Consider the following 24,642-nt stretch of genomic DNA (forward strand, 5'->3'; position numbering starts at 1 on the left):
TGTATATAGCCTCTACTGTATATAGCCTCTACTGTATATAGCTCTACTGTATATAGCCTCTCTGTACTGTATATAGCCTCTACTGTATATAGCCTCTCTACTGTATATAACCTCTCTACTGTATATAGCCTCTCTACTGTATATAGCCTCTACTGTATATAGCCTCTACTGTATATAGCCTCTCTACTGTATGTAGCCTCTCTACTGTATATAGCCTCTCTGCTGTATACAGCCTCTCTACTGTATATAGCCTCTCTACTGTATAGAGCCTCGCTGCTGTATAGAGCCTCTCTGCTGTATAGAGCCTCTCTGCTGTATAGAGCCTCTCTACTGTATAGAGCAGATATGTGGCTTTTTGAAGAGCCTCTTTTTTTATAATACTGCCATCCAGTCCCATGCTATGTGTTCAGGTGTGTACCAAGCTGGGTCGTCTGATGTGGAGCAAAAGAAGATCATTGGAGGAGCTGAGAGAAAGAGTGGGGATCCGTCAAAGCTGAGGTCTGTGACTCCTTGCCAGTACTTCATCAGCAGTATGTGACTGATACTTCTAACTCTGATCGGTGGACGGAGGGTCTGGATGATGTGTTCCCCTGTTCTTTAAAGGAGGACGTGCTGCTTTCCTTCCATACCGCGGAGCTGGGGCAGTTCAAGGCGGTGGGCAAGAAGGCCATGAACATAATATTTTTTTAAGTGGCCAGGGCTTCTTCCCTGGAAGGGGTCAAATCGACGAGGTGGGCGGGTGTGTGTTTGGTGCAGGTGCCTTCCCAAAAAGCTGTTGAGGAGAGGACAGCTGACCTCCGCTGGAGGATAATACATGGAGCCATAGCCAAGCACTATGCATCTGCTACATCTGGACCCTCCTGTTGGGGAGGGGTGTCCATTCTGCATCTGCTACACCTGGACCCTACTGTTGGGGAGGGGTGTCCATTCTGCATCTGCTACACCTGGACCCTACTGTTGGGGAGGGGTGTCCATTCTGCATCTGCTACACCTGGACCCTACTGTTAGGGAGGGGAGGGGGGTGTCCATTCTGCATCTGCTACACCTGGACCCTACTGTTGGGGAGGGGTGTCCATTCTGCATCTGCTACACCTGGACCCTACTGTTGGGGAGGGGTGTCCATTCTACATCTGCTACACCTGGACCCTACTGTTGTGGAGGGGTGTCCATTCTACATCTGCTACACCTGGACCCTACTGTTGGGGAGGGGTGTCCATTCTACATCTGCTACACCTGGACCCTACTGTTGGGGAGGGGGGGTTGTCCATTCTGCATCTGCTACACCTGGACCCTACTGTTGGGGAGGGGTGTCCATTCTACATCTGCTACACCTGGACCATACTGTTGGGGAGGGGTGTCCATTCTGCATCTGCTACACCTGGACCCTACTGTTGGGGAGGGGTGTCCATTCTGCATCTGCTACACCTGGACCCTACTGTTGGGGAGGGGTGTCCATTCTGCATCTGCTACACCTGGACCCTACTGTTGGGGAGGGGTGTCCATTCTGCATCTGGTACACCTGGACCCTCCTGTTGGGGAGGGGTGTCCATTCTGCATCTGCTACACCTGGACCCTACTGTTGGGGAGGGGTGTCCATTCTACATCTGCTACACCTGGACCTTACTGTTGGGGAGGGGTGTCCATTCTGCATCTGGTACACCTGGACCCTACTGTTGGGGAGGGGTGTCCATTCTACATCTGCTACACCTGGACCCTACTGTTGGGGAGGGGTGTCCATTCTACATCTGCTACACCTGGACCCTACTGTTGGGGAGGGGTGTCCATTCTACATCTGCTACACCTGGACCCTACTGTTGGGGAGGGGTGTCCATTCTACATCTGCTACACCTGGACCCTACTGTTGGGGAGGGGGGGGGGTTGTCCATTCTACATCTGCTACACCTGGAACCTACTGTTGGGGACGGGTGTCCATTCTACATCTGCTACACCTGGATCCTCCTGTTGGGGAGGGGGGTTGTCCATTCTGCATCTGCTACACCTGGACCCTACTGTTGGGGAGGGGGGTTGTCCATTCTGCATCTGCTACACCTGGACCCTACTGTTGGGGAGGGGTGTCCATTCTACATCTGCTACACCTGGACCCTACTGTTGGGGAGGGGTGTCCATTCTGCATCTGCTACACCTGGATCCTCCTGTTGGGGAGGGGTGTCCATTCTGCATCTCCTACACCTGGATCCTCCTGTTGGGGGGGGAGGGGTGTCCATTCTGCATCTCCTACACCTGGATCCTCCTGTTGGGGAAGGGTGTCCATTCTGCATCTGGTACACCTGGATCCTCCTGTTGGGGAGGGGTGTCCATTCTGCATCTCCTACACCTGGATCCTCCTGTTGGGGAGGGGTGTCCATTCTGCATCTGGTACACCTGGATCCTCCTGTTGGGGAGGGGTGTCCATTCTGCATCTGGTACACCTGGATCCTCCTGTTGGGGAGGGGTGTCCATTCTGCATCTGGTACACCTGGATCCTCCTGTTGGGGAGGGTTGTCCATTCTGCATCTGCTACACCTGGATCCTCCTGTTGGGGAGGGGTGTCCATTCTGCATCTGGTACACCTGGATCCTCCTGTTGTGGAGGGGTGTCCATTCTGCATCTGGTACACCTGGATCCTCCTGTTGGGGAGGGGTGTCCATTCTGTATCTGCATCTCCTGTTGGGGAGGGGTGTCCATTCTGCATCTGGTACCCCTGGATCCTCCTGTTGGGGAGGGGTGTCCATTCTGCATCTGGTACACCTGGATCCTCCTGTTGGGGAGGGGTGTCCATTCTGCATCTCCTACACCTGGATCCTCCTGTTGGGGAGGGGTGTCCATTCTGCATCTGGTACACCTGGATCCTCCTGTTGGGGAGGGGGATCCTCCTGTCCATTCTGCATCTGGTACACCTGGATCCTCCTGTTGGGGAGGGGTGTCCATTCTGCATCTGCTACACCTGGATCCTCCTGTTGGGGAGGGGTGTCCATTCTGCATCTGGGGTTGGGGAGGGGTGTCCATTCTGCATCTGGTACACCTGGATCCTCCTGTTGGGGAGGGGTGTCCATTCTGCATCTGCTACACCTGGATCCTCCTGTTGGGGAGGGGTGTCCATTCTGCATCTGGTACACCTGGATCCTCCTGTTGGGGAGGGGTGTCCATTCTGCATCTGGTACACCTGGATCCTCCTGTTGGGGAGGGGTGTCCATTCTGCATCTGGTACACCTGGATCCTCCTGTTGGGGAGGGGTGTCCATTCTGCATCTGCTACACCTGGATCCTCCTGTTGGGGAGGGGTGTCCATTCTGCATCTGCTACACCTGGATCTGGGGTGTCCATTCTGCATCTGGTACTGGATCCTCCTGTTGGGGAGGGGTGTCCATTCTGCATCTGCTACACCTGGATCCTCCTGTTGGGGAGGGGTCCATTCCTGGTTGGGGGGGAGGGGTGTCCATTCTGTATCTGGTACCCCTGGATCCTCCTGTTGGGGAGGGGTGTCCATTCTGTATCTGGTACTGGATCCTCCTGTTGGGGAGGGGTGTCCATTCTGCATCTGGTACCCCTGGATCCTCCTGTTGGGGAGGGGTGTCCATTCTGTATCTGGTACCCCTGGATCCTCCTGTTGGGGAGGGGTGTCCATTCTGCATCTCCTACACCTGGATCCTCCTGTTGGGGAGGGGTGTCCATTCTGCATCTGGTACACCTGGATCCTCCTGTTGGGGAGGGGTGTCCATTCTGCATCTGGTACACCTGGATCCTCCTGTCCATTCTGCATCTGGTACCCTGGATCCTCCTGTTGGGGAGGGGTGTCCATTCTGCATCTGGTACCCTGGATCCTCCTGTTGGGGAGGGGTGTCCATTCTGCATCTGGTACCCCTGGATCCTCCTGTTGGGGAGGGGTGTCCATTCTGCATCTGGTACACCTGGATCCTCCTGTTGGGGAGGGGTGTCCATTCTGCATCTGGTACACCTGGATCCTCCTGTTGGGGAGGGGTGTCCATTCTGCATCTGGTACACCTGGATCCTCCTGTTGGGGAGGGGTGTCCATTCTGCATCTGGTACACCTGGATCCTCCTGTTGGGGAGGGGTGTCCATTCTGCATCTGGTACCACCTGGATCCTCCTGTTGGGGAGGGGTGTCCATTCTGCATCTGGTACCCTGGGTATCCTCCTGTTGGGGAGGGGTGTCCATTCTGTCTGGTATTCTCCTCTGGGGAGGGGTGTCCATTCTGCATCTGGTACTGGATCCTCCTGTTGGGGAGGGGTGTCCATTCTGTATCTGGTACCCCTGGATCCTCCTGTTGGGGAGGGGTGTCCATTCTGCATCTGGTACCCTGGATCCTCCTGTTGGGGAGGGGTGTCCATTCTGTCCATTCTGTTGGGGATCTGGGTACCCCTGGATCCTCCTGTTGGGGAGGGGTGTCCATTCTGTATCTGGTACCCTGGATCCTCCTGTTGGGGAGGGGTGTCCATTCTGTATCTGGTACCCCTGGATCCTCCTGTTGGGGAGGGGTGTCCATTCTGTATCTGGTACCCCTGGATCCTCCTGTTGGGGAGGGGTGTCCATTCTGTGTCCATTCTGGGGAGGGGTGTCCATCTGGTACCCCTGGATCCTCCTGTTGGGGAGGGGTGTCCATTCTGCATCTGGTACCCCTGGATCCTCCTGTTGGGGAGGGGTGTCCATTCTGCATCTGGTACCCCTGGATCCTCCTGTTGGGGAGGGGTGTCCATTCTGCATCTGGTACCCCTGGATCCTCCTGTTGGGGAGGGGTGTCCATTCTGCATCCATTCTGTTGGGGATCTTCTGGTACCCCTGGATCCTCCTGTTGGGGAGGGGTGTCCATTCTGCATCTGGTACCCCTGGGGGGGAGGGGTGTCCATTCTGCATCTGGTACCCCTGGATCCTCCTGTTGGGGGGTGTCCAGGGGTGTCCATTCTGTATCTGGTACTCCTCCTGTTGGGGAGGGGTGTCCATTCTGCATCTGGTACCCCTGGATCCTCCTGTTGGGGAGGGGGATGTCCATTCTGCATCTGGTACCCCTGGATCCTCCTGTTGGGGAGGGGTGTCCATTCTGCATCTGGTACCCCTGGATCCTCCTGTTGGGGAGGGGTGTCCATTCTGCATCTGGTACCCCTGGATCCTCCTGTTGGGGAGGGGTGTCCATTCTGCATCTGGTACCCCTGGATCCTCCTGTTGGGGAGGGGTGTCCATTCTGCATCTGGTACACCTGGATCCTCCTGTTGGGGAGGGGTGTCCATTCTGCATCTGGTACCCCTGGATCCTCCTGTTGGGGAGGGGTGTCCATTCTGTATCCATTCTGTTGGGGAGGGGTGTCCATCTGGTACCCCTGGATCCTCCTGTTGGGGAGGGGTGTCCATTCTGCATCTGGTACCCCTGGATCCTCCTGTTGGGGAGGGGTGTCCATTCTGCATCTGGTACCCCTGGATCCTCCTGTTGGGGAGGGGTGTCCATTCTGTATCTGGTACCCCTGGATCCTCCTGTTGGGGAGGGGTGTCCATTCTGCTGGTATCTGGTACCCTGGTACCCCTGGATCCTCCTGTTGGGGAGGGGTGTCCATTCTGCATCTGGTACCCCTGGATCCTCCTGTTGGGGAGGGGTGTCCATTCTGTATCTGGTACCCCTGGATCCTCCTGTTGGGGAGGGGTGTCCATTCTGCTGGTATCTCCTGTTGGGGAGGGGTGTCCATGGATCCTCCTGTTGGGGAGGGGTGTCCATTCTGCATCTGGTACCCCTGGATCCTCCTGTTGGGGAGGGGTGTCCATTCTGTATCTGGTACCCCTGGATCCTCCTGTTGGGGAGGGGTGTCCATTCTGTATCTGGTACCCCTGGATCCTCCTGTTGGGGAGGGGTGTCCATTCTGTATCTGGTACCCCCTGGATCCTCCTCTGTTGGGGGGAGGGGTGTCCATTCTGTATCTGGTACCCCTGGATCCTCCTGTTGGGGAGGGGTGTCCATTCTGTATCTGGTACCTCCTGTTGGGGAGGGGTGTCCTGGATCCTCCTGTTGGGGAGGGGTGTCCATTCTGTATCTGGTACCCCTGGATCCTCCTGTTGGGGAGGGGTGTCCATTCTGTATCTGGTACCCCTGGATCCTCCTGTTGGGGAGGGGTGTCCATTCTGTATCTGGTACCCCTGGATCCTCCTGTTGGGGAGGGGTGTCCATTCTGCATCTGGTACCCCTGGATCCTCCTGTTGGGGAGGGGTGTCCATTCTGTATCTGGTACCCCTGGATCCTCCTGTTGGGGAGGGGTGTCCATTCTGTATCTGGTACCCCTGGTTGGGGATGTCCTCCTGTTGGGGGGGAGGGGTGTCCATTCTGTATCTGGTACCCTGGATCCTCCTGTTGGGGAGGGGTGTCCATTCTGTATCTGGTACCCCTGGATCCTCCTGGGGGAGGGGTCCTCCTGTTGGGGGGGAGGGGTGTCCATTCTGTATCTGGTATCTCCTGTTGGGGAGGGGTGTCCATTCTGTATCCCCCTGGATCCTCCTGTTGGGGAGGGGTGTCCATTCTGTATCTGGTACCCCCTGTTGGGGATCCATCCTGTCTGGGGAGTTGGGGAGGGGTGTCCATTCTGTATGTCCATTCTGTATCTGGGTACCCCTGGATCCTCCTGTTGGGGAGGGGTGTCCATTCTGTATCTGTCCATTCCTGTTGGGGAGGGGTGTCCATTCTGGTCTGGTACCCCTGGATCCTCCTGTTGGGGAGGGGTGTCCATTCTGTATCTGGTACCCCTGGATCCTCCTTGGGGAGGGGTGTCCATTCTGTATCTGGTACCCTGGATCCTCCTGTTGGGGAGGGGTGTCCATTCTGTATCTGGTACTGTATCTGGTACCCTGGATCCTCCTGTTGGGGAGGGGTGTCCATTCTGTATCTGGTACCCCTGGATCCTCCTGTTGGGGAGGGGTGTCCATTCTGTATCTGGTACCCCTGGATCCTCCTGTTGGGGAGGGGTGTCCATTCTGTTCTGGGGATCCTCCTGTTGGGGAGGGGTGTCCATTCTGTATCTGGTACCCCTGGATCCTCCTGTTGGGGAGGGTGTCCATTCCTGTCTGGGGTTGGGGAGGGGTGTCCATTCTGTATCTGGTACCCCTGGATCCTCCTGTTGGGGAGGGGTGTCCATTCTGTATCTGGTACCCCTGGATCCTCCTGTTGGGGAGGGGTGTCCATTCTGTATCTGGTACCCCTGGATCCTCCTGTTGGGGAGGGGTGTCCATTCTGTATCTGGTACCCCTGGATCCTCCTGTTGGGGAGGGGTGTCCATTCTGTATCTGGTACCCCTGGATCCTCCTGTTGGGGAGGGGTGTCCATTCTGCCCCTGGATCTGGGGGAGGGGTATTCTGTATCCTGGATCCTCCTGTTGGGGAGGGGTGTCCATTCTGCATCTGGTACCCCTGGATCCTCCTGTTGGGGAGGGGTGTCCATTCTGCATCTGGTACCCCTGGATCCTCCTGTTGGGGAGGGGTGTCCATTCTGCATCTGGTACCCCTGGATCCTCCTGTTGGGGAGGGGTGTCCATTCTGTATCTGGTACCCCTGGATCCTCCTGTTGGGGAGGGGTGTCCATCTGGGTACCCCTGGATCCTCCTGTTGGGGAGGGGTGTCCATTCTGCATCTGGTACCCCTGGATCCTCCTGTTGGGGAGGGGTGTCCATTCTGTATCTGGTACCCCTGGTTGGGGAGGGGTGTCCATTCCCCCTGGATCCTCCTGTTGGGGAGGGGTGTCCATTCTGCATCTGGTACCCCTGGATCCTCCTGTTGGGGAGGGGTGTCCATTCTGCATCTGGTACCCCTGGATCCTCCTGTTGGGGAGGGGTGTCCATTCTGTATCTGGTACCCCTGGATCCTCCTGTTGGGGAGGGGTGTCCATTCTGTATCTGGTACCCCTGGATCCTCCTGTTGGGGAGGGGTGTCCATTCTGTATCTGGTACCCCTGGATCCTCCTGTTGGGGAGGGGTGTCCATTCTGTATCCATTCTGTTGGGGAGGGGTGTCCATCTGGTACCCCTGGATCCTCCTGTTGGGGAGGGGTGTCCATTCTGCATCTGGTACCCCTGGATCCTCCTGTTGGGGAGGGGTGTCCATTCTGCCTGGTACCCCTGGATCCTCCTGTTGGGGAGGGGTGTCCATTCTGGGGGAGGGGGAGGGGTGTCCATTCTGTATCTGGTACCCCTGGATCCTCCTGTTGGGGAGGGGTGTCCATTCTGTATCTGGTACCCCTGGATCCTCCTGTTGGGGAGGGGTGTCCATTCTGTATCTGGTACCCCTGGATCCTCCTGTTGGGGAGGGGTGTCCATTCTGCATCTCCTGTTGGGGAGGGGTGTCCATTCTGTATCTGGTACCTGGATCCTCCTGTTGGGGAGGGGTGTCCATTCTGTATCTGGTACCCCTGGATCCTCCTGTTGGGGAGGGGTGTCCATTCTGTATCTGGTACCCCTGGATCCTCCTGTTGGGGAGGTCCATTCTGTATCTGTCCCCTGGATTCCCCCCTGGATCCTCCTGTTGGGGAGGGGTGTCCATTCTGTATCTGGTACCCTGGATCCTCCTGTTGGGGAGGGGTGTCCATTCTGTATCTGCTCCCTGGATCCTCCTGTTGGGGAGGGGTGTCCATTCTGTATCTGGTACCCCTGGATCCTCCTGTTGGGGAGGGGTGTCCATTCTGCATCTGGTACCCCTGGATCCTCCTGTTGGGGAGGGGTGTCCATTCTGTATCTGGTACCCCTGGATCCTCCTGTTGGGGAGGGGTGTCCATTCTGTCTGCTATCTGGATCCTCCTGTTGGGGAGGGGTGTCCATTCTGGATCTGGTACTCCCTGTTGGGGAGGGGTGTCCATTCTGTATCTGGTACCCCTGGATCCTCCTGTTGGGGAGGGGTGTCCATTCTGTATCTGGTACCCCTGGATCCTCCTGTTGGGGAGGGGTGTCCATTCTGCATCTGGTACCCCTGGATCCTCCTGTTGGGGAGGGGTGTCCATTCTGCATCTGGTACACCTGGATCCTCCTGTTGGGGAGGGGTGTCCATTCTGTATCTGGTACCCCTGGATCCTCCTGTTGGGGAGGGGTGTCCATTCTGTGGTCCCCTGGATTCCTGTTGGGGAGGGGTCTTCTGTATCTGGTACCCCTGGATCCTCCTGTTGGGGAGGGGTGTCCATTCTGTATCTGGTACCCCTGGATCCTCCTGTTGGGGAGGGGTGTCCATTCTGTATCTGGTACCCCTGGATCCTCCTGTTGGGGAGGGGTGTCCATTCTGTATCTGGTACCCCTGGATCCTCCTGTTGGGGAGGGGTGTCCATTCTGTATCTGCTACACCTGGATCCTCCTGTTGGGGAGGGGTGTCCATTCTGTATCTGGTACCCCTGGATCCTCCTGTTGGGGAGGGGTGTCCATTCTGTATCTGCTACACCTGGATCCTCCTGTTGGGGAGGGGTGTCCATTCTGTATCTGCTACCCCTGGATCCTCCTGTTGGGGAGGGGTGTCCATTCTGTATCTGGTACCCCTGGATCCTCCTGTTGGGGAGGGGTGTCCATTCTGTGCTGAGTCTGAAACAGTGTTTACAGTGTTTCAGGTTGGTTGGGGTGATCTGATCACTAGTTGGTTTTCAGCTCTGGGAGAGGCTTTCTCTTCCCAACAGTTTATATGTGGGCCAAAGTCCAGGTTTAGTTAAAGGGGTGTAGTTCTCTTACTTAACTTTGTGTCAGGGGGCAGCTAAATTAGCAGTTTGGAAGACACAAAAGAACAGTATTTGGGGACAGGGGTCTGTGGACATGGTGGGAATGCTGGAGGGGATGTTGGCAGCGAGGCTGAGGGGTGAGTTTGTTACAAACTGGTTAACAACATTGGGCTGACTATGAATATATGGGGTATTCAAAGTCTGCTGTGTTTAGTTACTGTGGAGGAGGATGTGGTGTTGTGTTTAGTTACTGTGGAGGAGGGTGTGGTGTTGTGTTTAGTTCCTGTGGAGGAGGATGTGGTGTTGTGTTTAGTTACTGTGGAGAAGGGTGTGGTGTTGTGTTTAGTTACTGTGGAGGAGGGTGTGGTGTTGTGCTTCTAATTGATGTTAAACCATGTTTTTCTTTGTTTGAAGTATTATTGTGAGGTGGGTTCCCAGACCCAATAAAGTTTTTTTAAACTTCAAAACTCTCTCTCCTATCTCTCTCCTATCTCCTTCTCTTCTCTCTCCTCTTTTCCCCCCCTCTCTCTCCTCTCTCTATCTCATCTCGCTCTCCTCTCACTTCCCCTCTCTGCTCTCTCTCCTCCCTCTATCCTGTCCCCTCTCTCTCCTCTCTCACTCTCCCTCTCTTTCTCCCCTCTCTCTCCTTCCTTTCACTTCTCTCACTCTCCTGTCTCTCTTCTCTTCCTCTCATGTCTCTCCTCTCTCACCTCTATCTCCTCTGTCTCTCCTCTCTCTCACTCTCCATTTCTTCTCTCCCCTCTTTCTCTTCTCTCTCCTATCTCTCTCCTCTCCCTACTCTATCTCTCTGCTCTCTCTCTCTCGCTCTCCTCTCTCTCATATGTCTCTCTTCTCTCTCCTTTCTCCTCTTGTCTCTCTCTCTCTCTGTTTCTCCTCTCTATCCTTTCTCCTCTTTGTCCTCTCTCTCTCTCTCACTCTCCTCTGTTTCTCCTCCTCTCTCTTCTCTCACTCTCCTCTGTTTCTCCTTTGTCTATCCTCTCTCTCACTCTCCTCTGTCTCTCTCTCTCCTCTCAATTAAATTAAATTAAATTTGCTTTATTGGCGTGGCATAATAATGTACATATTGCCAAAGCGTACTTTGGATATTTACAATATTAAAATAATAAGAATCAAAATTGTCAATGGGACAACAGTAACAACAATAACCAAGGGTCAACATATCCATACATTGAACAATAACAATAAGCATAGAGGACATTGGTTGGCCTGCAGGTTGGTTGTCAGACACTGTCCCTCATCTTATGGCAGGCAGCAATGTAGTGCGCTGCCAACCCACAGTTCTGCGTCCTCCCCCAACAGGACAGGTAGGCTATTCTCATCAGAGAGGTCTTTGAAACCTTGAATAAGGGTTTCACATTTCGGGAAATGACACTCTCTAATTGTTTTATATTTTTTACATTTTGTCAGGAAATGCAGCTCTGTCTCAGGTTCTGCTATGGTGCAGTGGTTGCACAGCCTTTCCTCAACAGGGAGACAGGTTTTCCTGTGTCTACACTTCTCAATGGCAAGGTTGTGCTCACTGAGCCTGCACCTTGTCAAGGTTGTTTTAATGTTTTGATCAGTAAGCATGGTCAAATAGTTAGCCATGGAGTACTGTCGATTTAGGGCCAGATAGCACTGCATTTTGCTTTGTGCTTCCCAATGTAGCAATGTTGTAATTTGGATTATTCTGATTGGTTGGATGTTCTGGTCCTGAGGCTTCAGTGTGTTAGTAGAACAGGTTAGTGAACTCAACCCCGGGACCAGCTGGATGAGGGGACTGAGGCTTCAGTGTGTTAGTAGAACAGGTTAGTGAACTCAGCCCCAGGACCAGCTGGATGAGGGGACTGAGGCTTCAGTGTGTTAGTAGAACAGGTTAGTGAACTCAACCCCGGGACCAGCTGGATGAGGGGACTGAGGCTTCAGTGTGTTAGTAGAACAGGTTAGTGAACTCAGCCCCGGGACCAGCTGGATGAGGGGACTGAGGCTTCAGTGTGTTAGTAGAACAGGTTAGTGAACTCAACCCCGGGACAAGCTGGATGAGGGGACTGAGGCTTCAGTGTGTTAGTAGAACAGGTTAGTGAACTCAGCCCCAGGACCAGCTGGATGAGGGGACTGAGGCTTCAGTGTGTTAGTAGAACAGGTTAGTGAACTCAACCCCGGGACCAGCTGGATGAGGGGACTGAGGCTTCAGTGTGTTAGTAGAACAGGTTAGTGAACTCAGCCCCAGGACCAGCTGGATGAGGGGACTGAGGCTTCAGTGTGTTAGTAGAACAGGTTAGTGAACTCAACCCCGGGACCAGCTGGATGAGGGGACTGAGGCTTCAGTGTGTTAGTAGAATAGGTTAGTGAACTCAACCCCGGGACCAGCTGGATGAGGGGACTGAGGCTTCAGTGTGTTAGTAGAACAGGTTAGTGAACTCAACCCCGGGACCAGCTGGATGAGGGGACTGAGGCTTCAGTGTGTTAGTAGAACAGGTTAGTGAACTCAACCCCGGGACAAGCTGGATGAGGGGACTGAGGCTTCAGTGTGTTAGTAGAACAGGTTAGTGAACTCAACCCCGGGACAAGCTGGATGAGGGGACTGAGGCTTCAGTGTGTTAGTAGAACAGGTTAGTGAACTCAACCCCGGGACCAGCTGGATGAGGGGACTGAGGCTTCAGTGTGTTAGTAGAACAGGTTAGTGAACTCAACCCCGGGACCAGCTGGATGAGGGGACTGAGGCTTCAGTGTGTTAGTAGAACAGGTTAGTGAACTCAGCCCCAGGACCAGCTGGATGAGGGTTTCAATGGGGTGTTTGTCCCATTTGGTGAAATCTTGTTTTGCCTCGCTGCCATGAAGTGCAATTGGTTCAATGAAACATTACATGTTTTATTAGCCAAATTTGAATAATTATGGTCAGTCTAGCTGTGTGGAGAAGGTTCTGCTCTGTCTTCCCTTTTCCTCTGCAGGATCGGTCTCCCGACCTTGGGACGGTTGAGCTAACGTAGGCTAATGCGATTAGCATGAGGTTGTAAGTATCAAGAACATTTCCCAGGACATATCTGATATGGGCAGAAAGCTTTAATTCTTGTTAACCTAACTACACCGTCCAATTTACAGTAGCAATTACAATGAAAGAACACCATGCTATTGTTTGAGGAGAGTGCACAGTTATGAACATGAAAATGTATTAATAAACCAATTAGGCACATTTGGGCAGTCTTGGTACAACATATTGGTTCATTGGATCAGTCTAAACCGTTGCACATACACTGCTGCCATCTAGTGGCCAAAATCTAAATTTTGCCAAGGCTGGAATAATACATTACGGCCTTTCTCTTGCATTTCAAAGATGATGTTACAAAAACAATATCAGGCTATACCAATCACTCAAATGTGATACATTCACTCATCAATAGTTACAATAAACTTTATGAAAACTAAATTTGATACTGATGATATAATTAATTCATAGTGTGTGTGTGTGTGTGTTGAGGAGCTTGTCAATCAGTATAAACCAGGCTTGATATAGTTGACAATACCCCTCTGCCTGTTTTCTAGAGGCTTTGAGCTAGAAGCTGTTTTCTAGAGAAGGTGAGCTAGAGGCTGTGAGCTAGAAGCTGTTTTCTAGAGAATGTGAGCTAGAGGCTGTTTTCTAAAATATGTTTTCTAGAGGCTGTGAGCTAGAGTCTGTGAGCAAGAGAATGTGAGATAGTGGCTGTGAGCTAGAGACGGTTTTCTAGAGATTGTGAGCTAGAGGCTGTGAGCTGAGACTGTGAGCTGGTGGCTGTGAGCTAGAGACTGTTTTATAGAGGCTGTGAGCTAGAGGTTGTGAGCTAGAGAATGTGGGCTGGTGGCTGTGAGCTAGAGACTGTTTTCTAGAGGATGTGAGCTAGAGTCTGTTTTCTAGAGGCTGTGAGCTAGAGTCTGTGAGCAAGAGGATGTGAGCAAGAGGCTGTTAACTAGAGAATGTGAGCTAAAGGCTGTGAGCAAGAGGCTGTGATCTAGAGGCTGTGAGATAGAGGCTGTGAGCAAGAGGCTGTGAGCTAGAGGCTGTGATATAGAGGCTGTGAGCAAGAGACTGTTTTCTAGAGGCTGTGAGCTACAGGCTTTTTTCTGAAAGGCTGTGAGAGAGAGGCTGTGAGGTAGAGGCTGTGAGCTAGAGGCTGTGAGCTAAAGTCTGTTTACTAGTGGCTGTGAGCAGGAGGATGTGAGCTAGAGCCTGTGACATAGAGCCTGTGAAATAGAATATGTTTTCTAGAGGCTGTGAGCAAGAGGCTGTGAGCTAAATAGAGGCTGTGAGCAAGAGGCTGTGAGCTAGAGGCTGTGAGCTAGAGGCTGTGAGCTAGAGGCTGTGTGTGAGAGCCTGTGAGCTAGAGGCTGTGAGCTAGAGCCTGTGAGCTAGAGGCTGTGAGCAAGAGGCTGTTTCCTAGAGGCTGTGAGCTAGAGGTGGTGAGCTAGAGGCTGTGAGCAAGAGGCGGTTTTCTAGAGGCTGTGAGCTACAAGCTGTGAGCTACCGGCTGTGAGCTAGAGGCTGTTTCCTAGAGGGGGTGAGCTAGAGGATGTGAGCTAGAGGCTGTGATATAGAGGCTGTGAGCATGAGGCTGTTTTCTAGAGGCTGTGAGCTACAGGCTTTTTTCTGACAGGCTGTGAGAGAGAGAGACTGTGAGGTAGAGGCTGTGAGGTAGAGGCTGTGAGGTAGAGGCTGTGAGCTAGAGGCTGTGAGCTAGAGGCTGTGAGCTAAAGTCTGTTTACAAGTGGCTGTGAGCAGGAGGATGTGAGCTAGAGGCTGTGAGCAGGAGGATGTGAGCTAGAGGCTGTGAGCAAGAGGCGGTTTTCTAGAGATGGTCAGTCTAGCTGGTCAGTCTAGCTGGTCGGTCTAGCTGGTCAGTCTAGCTGGTCAGTCTAGCTGGTCGGTCTAGCTGGTCAGTCTAGCTGGTCAGTCTAGTTGGTCAGTCTAGCTGGTCAGTCTAGCTGGTCAGTCTAGCTGGTCGGTCTAGTTGGTCAGTCTAGTTGGTCAGTCTAGCTGGTCGGTCTAGCTGGTCGGTCTAGCTGGTCAGTCTAGCTGGTCAGTCTAGCTGGTCAGTGTAGCTGGTCAGTCTAGCTGGTCAGTCTAGCTGGTCAGTGTAGCTGGTCAGTCTAGCTGGTCAGTCTAGCTGGTCAGTCTAGCTGGTCAGTCTAGCTGTGTGGAGGAGAAGGTGCTTTTTATTCTTATTTTGGTCAGTCTGTGCTGGTCAGTCTAGCTGTGTGGAGGAGAAGGTGCTTTTTATTCTTATTTTGTGTGTGTGTGTGTGTGTGTGTGTGTGTGTGTGTGTGTGTGTGTGTGTGTGTGTGTGTGTGTGTGTGTGTGTGTGCGTGCGTGCGTGCGTGCGTGCGTGCGTGCGTGCGTGCGTGTGTGTGACACCTACCGGAGATGACAGAGTCATTCCAGCGGTCAGGGTCGTTGTAGAATTCATCTAGACGTCTGTTCTCCTTGTTCTCGTCTGATTCCTTCTCTCTCTCCATCCCTCCGGTTGGGACTTTCTCCACGCTGGCTGTACGCGCCAGACGACTGTCGTACCGAAGCTTCGGAGAAGAGCTCATTTCCTTCGGTTGGAAACTTGAGGACAACAGAGCAGATAAACTCAGCAAAAAAAAGAAACGTCCTCTCACTGTCAACTGCGTTTATTTTCAGCAAACTTAACATGTGTAAATATTTGTATGAACATAACAAGATTCAACAACTGAAACATAAACTGAACAAGTTCCACAGACATGTGACTAACAGAAATTGAATAATATGTCCCTGAACAAAGGGGGGGTCAAAATCAAAAGTAACAGTCAGTATCTGGTGTGGCCACCAGCTGCATTAATTACTGCAGTGCATCTGCTCCTCATGGACTGCACCAGGTTTGCCAGTTCTTGCTGTGAGATGTTACCCCACTCTTCCACCAGGCACCTGCAAGTTCCCGGACATTTCTGGGAGGAATGGCCCTAGCCCTCACCCTCCGATCCAACAGGTCCCACACATTTCTGGGGGGAATAGCCCTAGCCCTCACCCTCCGATCCAACAGGTCCCACACATTTCTGGGGGGAATAGCCCTAGCCCTCACCCTCCGATCCAACAGGTCCCAGACGTGCTCAATGGGGTTGAGATCCAGGCTCTTCGTTGACCATGGCAGAACGCTGACATTCTCGTCTTGCAGGAATTCACGCACAGAACGAGCAGTATGGCTGGTGGCGTTGTCATGCTGGAGGGTCATGTCAGGATGAGCCTGCAGGAAGGGTACCACATCAGTTAGGAGGATGCCTTCCCTGTAACGCACAGTGTTGAGATTGCCTGCAATGACATCAAGCTCAGTCCGATGAGGCTGTGACACACCGCCCCAGACCATGACGGACCCTCCACCTCCAAATCGATCCCCCTCCAGAGTACAGACCTCGGTTTAACACTCATACCTTTAACGATAAACGTGAATCCGACCATCACTCCTGGTGAGACAAAACCACCACTCGTCAGTGAAAAGCACTTTTTGCCAGTCCTGTCTGGTCCAGCAACGGTGGGTTTGAGTCCATAGATGACGTTGTTGCCAGTGATGTCTGGTGAGGACCTGCCTTACAACAGGCCTACAAGCCCTCAGTCCACCCTCTCTCAGCCTATTGCAGACAGTCTGAGCTGAGCACTGATGGGGGAATGTGCGTTCCTGGTGTAACTCGTGCAATTGTTGTTGCCATCCTGTACCTGTCCCGCAGGTGTGATGTTCGGATGTACCGATCCTGTGCAGGTGTTGCACGTGGTTTGCCACCACGAGGACGATCAGCTGTCCGTCCTGTCTCCCTGTAGCGCTGTCTTAGGCGTCTCACAGTACGGACATTGCCATGTTTTGCTCTGGCCACATCTGCAGTCCTCATGCCACCTTGCAGCATGCCTAAGGCACGTTCACGTAGATGAGCAGGGACCCTGGGCATCTTTCTTTTGGTGTTTTTCAGAGTCAGTAGAAAGGACTCTTTAGGACTCCTCTAAGTTTTCAGAATTATGAACTTAATTGCCTACCGTCTTGTAAGCTGTTAGTGTCTTAACTGGTGCATGTTCATTAATTGTTTATGTTTCATTGAACAAGCCTGGGAAACAGTGTTTAAACCCTTTACAATGAAGATCTGTGAAGTTATTTTGATTTTTACGAATTATCTTTGAAAGACAGAATCCTGAAAAAGGGATGTTTCTTTTTTTGTTGAGTTGAAATAAAAGAGGGAATTTATCTGAGAACTGGGGTGCTAGTAACAATCCCCGACCGTTGTGCCCTTCACCAAGGCACTTAACTCACATTCCTCTACCTTTCCTGTCTGTGTTTGGTAATTGATTGATTGATTTGTGTCCTAGCTGTGCTGTCTGTGTTTGGTAATTGATTGATTGATTTGTGTCCTAGCTGTGTTGTCTGTGTTTGGTAATTGATTGATTGATTGGTGTCCTAGCTGTGCTGTCTGTGTTTGGTAATTGATTGATTGATTTGTGTCCTAGCTGTGTTGTCTGTGTTTGGTAATTGATTGATTGATTGGTGTCCTAGCTGTGCTGTCTGTGTTTGGTAATTGATTGATTGATTTGTGTCCTAGCTGTGTTGTCTGTGTTTGATTGATTGGTGTCCTAATTGCTGTCTGTGTTTGGTATTGATTATTTGCTGTCCTAGCTGTGTTGTCTGTGTTTGGTAATTGATTGATTGATTGGTGTCCTAGCTGTGCTGTCTGTGTTTGGTAATTGATTGATTGATTTGTGTCCTAGCTGTCCTGTCTGTGTTTGGTAATTGATTGATTGATTTGTGTCCTACCTGTGCTGTCTGTGTTTGGTGGCCAGGGCCCGATGTAGCTCCTCTATAATACAGCTGGGGGGCGGTGGGGGTCGCAGTGCCCCCAGGTGAGGGGAACCGGTAGGGGTGGAGATCCGTCCTCGCAGCAAGGAACCCTGGGTAGTCCTGGGCAAAGTGAAGTTCCTGGGTAGAGTGGCTGGAGACTTCTTCCTCTCTAGGTTAGGATCCGACTTAGGGAAGGGGTGAGGACCTGTAGTGAGGGGAAGAATAATATAATGGTAATATTAGTTCATGTAATGGTGAACGTTCTGGGTAGAGTGGCTGGAGATCTCTCTCTCTCTCTCTAGGTTAGGACAATAATATCATGTTACTGTTAATATATCCGCAATGGTGATGTTCCTGGGTCAACTTCTTCACAAGATACGGTGAGGATGTGTTATCAGACGTTGTGTTACTTATAAGATATAAGGTCAGAGAGTTTCTAAACCCAGAGGCGCAACATCGCAAAACTTCTGGGAAGAATTGCGAAAAACACCAAACAGACCAGGCCCGGCTTAAGAGAAGTGAAAAATTCTTCCTAAGTTAATTTTCTCGAAACCTAAAGGCACAACCTAAATTCCAGCCAATGTCTGAAGTGGTTGAACATGGTATTACTCCAACCTCGTGGAACTGACATGTTTTCATGTTCCTCAAAAACAACTTTATATCGAAGGAGTGCCTTTGATTTGGTCCTTCTGTAGCTCAGTTGGTAGAGCATGGCGCTTGTAACGCCAGGGTAGTGGGTTCGATTCCCGGGACCACCCATACGTAGAATGTATGCACACATGACTGTAAGTCGCTTTGGATAAAAGCGTCTGCTAAATGGCATATATATTATTTGACGGCACATGCGCAGTTCGGCGCAAGACGACCCCCGAGGAAAGGACAAAGGGTGGTCAGAATTTGTTTTGGAGATGCAGTTTCTGCCTGTCTCTGTATGGTACTGTCTTTGAAACTATGATGGTCTGTGACAGTTTCTGCCTGTCTTCATATGGTACTGTCTTTGAAACTATGATGGTCTGTGACAGTTTCTGCCTGTCTTCATATGGTACTGTCTTTGATACTATGATGGTCTGTGACAGTTTCTGCCTGTCTCTGTATGGTACTGTCTTTGATACTATGATGGTCTGTGACAGTTTCTGCCTGTCTTCATGCTGTACTGTCTTTGAAACTATGATGGTCTGTGACAGTTTCTGCCTGTCTCTGTATGGTACTGTCTTTGATACTATGATGGCCCCCTGTCAGCCCAAGTGTGACGTCTAGTTCACTGACCATCTTAAGTATCGGAACCTTTTTTTAAATTCCTGAGCCTGTAGCTCAGGACCTAAAATTACACACCCAAATCTGACTGCCTGTAGCTCAGGACCTGAAGCAAGGATATGCATTTTCATGGTACCATTGGAAAGGAAACACTTTGAAGTTTATGGAAATGTTAAAGGGCTTTTTATTTATTTTTATTTCACCTTTTTTCAACCAGGTAGGCCAGTTGAGAACAAGTTCTGCGACCTGGTCAAAATAGAACAAAGCAGTGCAACACAAGCAACACAGAGTTACACATGGGATAAACAAATATATAAGACAATATAAAAGTCTATATACAGTGTGTGCAATATAGTAAGATTGGGGAGGTAAGGCAATAAATAGGCCATAGTGGCGAAATAATTCCAATTTAACAATTAAACACTGGAGTGATAGATGTGCAGAAGATGAATGTGCAAGTAGAGATACTAGGGTGCAAAGGAGAAAAAATATATATGGGGATGAGGTAGTTGGGTGGGCTATTTACAGATGCAAGGTTCGGTAAGCTGCTCTGACAGCTGATGCTTAAAGTTAGAGAGGGAGATATGAGACTCCAGCTTCAGTGATTTTTGCAATTCGTTCCAGTCATTGGCAGCAGAGAACTGGAAGGAAAGGCAGCCAAAGGAGAAGTTGGTTTGAGGGTAACCAGTGAAATATACGTGCTGGAGTGTGTGCTACGGGTGGGTGCTGCTATGGTGACAAGTGAGCTGCTTTACCTAGCAAAGATTAATAGATGACCTGGAGCCAGTGGGTTTGGCGACGAATATGAAGCGAGGGCCTGCCAAAGACAGGTCGCAGTGGTGGGTAGTATATGTGGCTTTGATGACAAAACGGATGGGACTATGATAGACTACATGCAATTTACTGAGTAGAGTGTTGGAGGATATTTTGTAAATGACATCGCCGAAGTCAAGGATCGATAGGATAGTCAGTTTTACGAAGGTATGTTTGGCAGCATGAGTGAAGGATGCTTTGTTTGCGAAATAGGAAGCCGATTCTAGATTTAATTTTGGATTGGAGATGCTTAATGTGAGTCTGGAAGGAGAGTTAACAGTCTAACCAGACACCTAAGTATATGTAGTTGTCCACATATTCTAAGTCAGAACCGTGCAGAGTAGTGATACTCGTCGGGCGGGCAGGTGCGGGCAGCGATCGGTTGTTTTTCTAGCACTTACGAACAGTTGGAGGCCACGGAAGGAGAGTTGTATGGCATTGAAGCTCGTCTGGAGGTTAGTTAACACAGTGTCCAAAGAAGGGCCAGAAGTATACAGAATTGTGTCGTCTGCGTAGAGGTGGATCAGAGAATCACCAGCAGCAAGAGCGACATCATTTATATATACAGAGAAAAGAGTCGGCCTGAGAATTGAACCCTGTGGCACCCCCATAGAGACAGCCAGAGGTCCGGGCAACAGGCCCTCCGATTGGACATACTGAACTCTATCTGAGAAGTAGCTGGTGAACCAGGCGAGGCAATCATTTGAAAAACCAAGGCTGTTGAGTCTGCCGATAAAAATGCGGTGATTGACAGAGTCGAAAGCCTTGGCCAGGTTGATGAATACGGCTGCACAGTATTGTCTTTTATCGATGGCGGTTATGATATCGTTTAGGACCGTGAGAGTGGCTGAGGTGCACCCATGACCAGCTCGGAAACCAGATTGCATAGCGGAGAAGGTATGGTGGGATTCGAAATGGTCGGTGATCTGTTTGTTAACTTGGCTTTCGAAGACTTTAGAAAGGCAGGGTAAGATAGATATAGGTCTGTCTCAGTTTGGGTCTAGAGTGTCACCCCGTACGAAGAAGGGGAAGACCGCGGCAGCTTTCCAATCTTCAGGGATCTCAGACAATACGAAATAGAGGTTGAACAGGCTAGTAATCGGGGCTGCAACAATTGCAGCGGATAATTTTAGAAAGAGAGGGTCCAGATTGTCTTGCCCAGCTGATTTGTAGGGGACAAGATTTTGCCGCTCTTTCAGAACATCAGCTATCTGGATTTGGGTGAAGGAGAAATGGAGAGGCTTGGGCAAGTTGCTGTGGGTGGTGCAGAGCTGTTTGGGTAGGGGTAGCCAGGTGGAAAGCATGGCCAGGTGTAGAAAAATGCTTATTGAAATTCTCGATTATCGTAGATTTATCGGTGGTGACAGTGTTACCTAGCCTCAGTGCAGTGGGCAGCTGGGAGGAGGTGCTCTTATTCTCCATGGACTTCACAGTGTCCCAGAACTTTTCGAGTTTGTGCTACAGGATGTAAATTTATTTATGAAAAAGCTAGCCTTTGCTTTCCTAACTGCCTGTGTATATTTTTTCCTAAATTCCCTGAAAAGTTGCATATCATGGGGGCTATTCGATGCCAATACAGAACGCCACAGGATGTTTTTGTGCTGGTCAAGGGCAGTCAGGTCTGGAGTGAACCAAGGGCTATATCTGTTCCTGGTTCTAACTTTTTTGAATGGGGCATGCTTATTTAAGATGGTGAGGAAAGCACTTTTAAAGAATAACCAGGCATCCTCTACTGACGGAATGAGGTAAATATCCTTCCTGGATGCCCCGGCAAGGTCAATTAAAAAGGCCTGCTCGCTGAAGTGTTTTAGGGAGCGTTTGACAGTGATGAGGGGTGGTCGTTTAACCGCGGACCCATTACGGACGCAGGCAATGAGGCAGTGATTGCTGAGATCCTGGTTGAAGACAGCAGAGGTGTATTTAGGTGTATTTTCTTCAGGATGATACTGTATCTATAAGGATGCCCGTGTTTACAGATTTTGGGTTGTACCGTGGTAGGTTCCATGATCATTTGTGTGAGATTGAGGGCATCCAGTTTAGATTGTAGGACAGTCGTGGTGTTAAGCATATCCCAGTTTAGGCCACCTAACAGAACAAACTCTGAAGATAAATGGGGGGCAATTAATTCACATATGGTGTCCAGGGCACAGCTGGGGGCTGAGGGGGTCTATAACAAGCGGCAACAATGAGAGACTTATTTCTGGAAAGGTGTATTTTTTAAAGTAGAAGCTTAAACTGTTTGGGCACAGACCTGGATAGCATGACAGAACTCTTCAGGCTATCTCTGCAGTAGATTGCAACTCCACCCCCTTTGGCAGTTCTATCTTGTCGGAAAATGTAGTTGGGGATGGAAATTTCAGAATATTTAGTGGCCTTCCTAAACCAGGATTCAGACACAGCTAGGACATCAGGGTTGGCAGAGTGTGCTAAAGCAATGAATAAAACAAACTCAGGGAGGAGGCTTCTGATGTTAACATTCATGAAACCAAGGCTTTTACAGTTACAGAAGTCAACAAATGATAGCCCCTGGGGAATAGGAGTGGAACTGGGGGCTACAGGGCCTGGGTTAACCTCTACATTACCAGAGGAGGAGTTGAATGAGGGTACGGCTAAAGGTTATAAGAACTGGTTGTCTAGTGCGTTGGGGACAGATAATAAAAGGAGCAGATTTCTGGGCGTGGTAGAATAGATTCAAGGCATAATGTACAGACAGGGATATGGTAGGATGAGAGTACAGTGGAGGTAAACCTTGGTGTTGAGAGAGGTTTCATCTCTGGAGGGACAAGTTAAGCCAGGTGAGGTCTCTGCATGTGTGTGGGGACGAAAGAGCTGTCTAAGGCATTTTGAGCAGGACTGAGGGCTCTACAGTGAAATGAAACAGTAACAGCTAGCCAAGACAGCAGTAGACTAGAGACATATTGAGAGACATAAAGCAGTCACAGGTGTTGATCAGGAGAGCTAAGACAACAACAGGTAAATGGTGATAAATGGGTAGAGAGGGTCAGTTAGGTACATACAGGACCTGAGTTCGAGGCTGGGGCCAACAGGTAAATGGTGATGAATGGGCAGAGAGGGTCAGTTAGGTACATACAGGACCTGAGTTCGAGGCTGGGGCCAACAGGTAAATGATGATGAATGGGCAGAGCGGGTCAGTTAGGTACATACAGGACCTGAGTTAGAGGCTGGGGCCAACAGGTAAATGGTGATGAATGGGCAGAGTGGGTCAGTTAGGTACATACAGGACCTGAGTTAGAGGCTGGGGCCAACAGGTAAATGGTGATGAATGGGCAGAGAGGGTCAGTTAGGTACATACAGGACCTGAGTTCGAGGCTGGGGCCAACAGGTAAATAAAATGAGGTACCATGTTATTGAAACAGTCCAGGGGACATCAGCTGTGTAGCTGAGTGATCATAGAGTCGGGTTAGTCAGGGTGCTGTCCGGTAGTCACTACTACACTAGGTTAGTCAGGGTGCTGTTCAGTAGTCACTACTACACTAGGTGAGTCAGGGTGCTGTTCGGTAGTCACTACTACACTAGGTGAGTCAGGGTGCTGTTCGGTAGTCTCTACAACACTAGGTGAGTCAGGGTGCTGTTCGGTAGTCACTACTACACTAGGTGAGTCAGGGTGCTGTTCGGTAGTCACTACTACACTAGGTGAGTCAGGGTGCTGTTCGGTAGTCACTACTACACTAGGTGAGTCAGGGTGCTGTTCGGTAGTCACTACAACACTAGGTGAGTCAGGGTGCTGTTCGGTAGTCACTACTACACTAGGTGAGTCAGGGTGCTGTTCGGTAGTCACTACTACACTAGGTGAGTCAGGGTGCTGTTCGGTAGTCACTACTACACTAGGTGAGTCAGAGTGCCGTTCTGTAATCACTACTACACTAGGTGAGTCAGGGTGCTGTCCGGTAGTCACTACTACACTAGGTGAGTCAGGGTGCTGTCCGGTAGTCACTACTACACTAGGTGAGTCAGGGTGCCGTCCGGTAGTCACTACTACACTAGGTGAGTCAGGGTGCCGTTCGGTAGTCACTACTACACTAGGTGAGTCAGGGTGCTGTTCGGTAGTCACTACTACACTAGGTGAGTCAGGGTGCTGTTCGGTAGTCACTACTACACTAGGTGAGTCAGGGTGCTGTTCAGTAGTCACTACTACACTAGGTGAGTCAGGGTGCTGTTCGGTAGTCACTACTACACTAGGTGAGTCAGGGTGCTGTTCGGTAGTCACTACTACACTAGGTGAGTCAGGGTGCTGTTCAGTAGTCACTACTACACTAGGTGAGTCAGGGTGCTGTTCGGTAGTCACTACTACGCTAGGTGAGTCAGGGTGCTGTTCGGTAGTCACTACTACGCTAGGCGAGCAGGGGACACAGCGTTCAGAAAAGCTAGTGGGCCGTGGCTAGTAGATGGTTCTGTGGCGACATCGGAACAGAATAGCCTGTTGAGACGTTCACGTCGGCAGTCCAGTCGTGATCGGCGGAGCTCCGTGTCGACAATAAATTGTCCAGGCCAAGTGGCAAAGGAGGTATGGTAGCCCTAGAAGTAGTGGTATATTAACCTAATTCAAGGCTAGCTCAAGGCTGGCTGAATGTCGTAGAATATAACACAATAGATCTGGTAAAAGATGATACAATATAAAACCAGACGTTCTTTGCTATTTTTTTGTACTATCATCTTTGAAATGCAAGAGAAAGGCCACAATGTATTATTCCAGCCCAAGTTCATTTGAGATTTTTGCCACTAGATGGCATCAGTGTACGTGCAAAGTGTTAGACACATCCAATGAACCATTGCATTTCTGTTCAAAATGTGGTATCAAGACTGCCCAAATGTTTCTAATTTGTTTATTCATGACTTTTCATGTTCAAAATTGTGATCTCTCCTCAAACAATAGCATGGTATTATTTTACTGTAATAGCTACTGTTAATTGGACAGTGCAGTTAAATTAATAAGAATTTAAGCTTTCTGACCATATCAGATATGTCTATGTCCTGGGAAATGTTCTTGTTACTTACAACCTCCGGCTATTCGCATTAGCCAACGTTAGCTCAACCATCCCGTGGAAGGGACACCGATCCCGAAGAAGTTTAAACTGC

The 24,642-nt window shown here is 50.7% G+C and overlaps 1 protein-coding gene across 5 annotated transcripts in view; it reads right to left on the minus strand.

Moving 5' to 3' along the window:
- Positions 1 to 24,642, minus strand: part of LOC124018304 (phosphatase and actin regulator 3-like) — a 101,608-nt gene that overhangs the window by 57,307 nt on the left and 19,659 nt on the right. For all 5 annotated transcript variants that reach the window (XM_046333585.1, XM_046333605.1, XM_046333599.1 and 2 more), the window contains 2 exons: positions 17,455 to 17,683; positions 15,061 to 15,251 (listed from right to left, as the gene is read on the minus strand). In XM_046333585.1, the coding sequence (XP_046189541.1) occupies positions 15,061 to 15,251; positions 17,455 to 17,683 (420 nt within the window). The remainder of the gene's footprint in view (positions 1 to 15,060; positions 15,252 to 17,454; positions 17,684 to 24,642) is intronic.

This window comes from Oncorhynchus gorbuscha, linkage group LG03 (genome assembly GCF_021184085.1).
Source record: "Oncorhynchus gorbuscha isolate QuinsamMale2020 ecotype Even-year linkage group LG03, OgorEven_v1.0, whole genome shotgun sequence".
Classification (NCBI taxonomy): domain Eukaryota; kingdom Metazoa; phylum Chordata; class Actinopteri; order Salmoniformes; family Salmonidae; genus Oncorhynchus; species Oncorhynchus gorbuscha.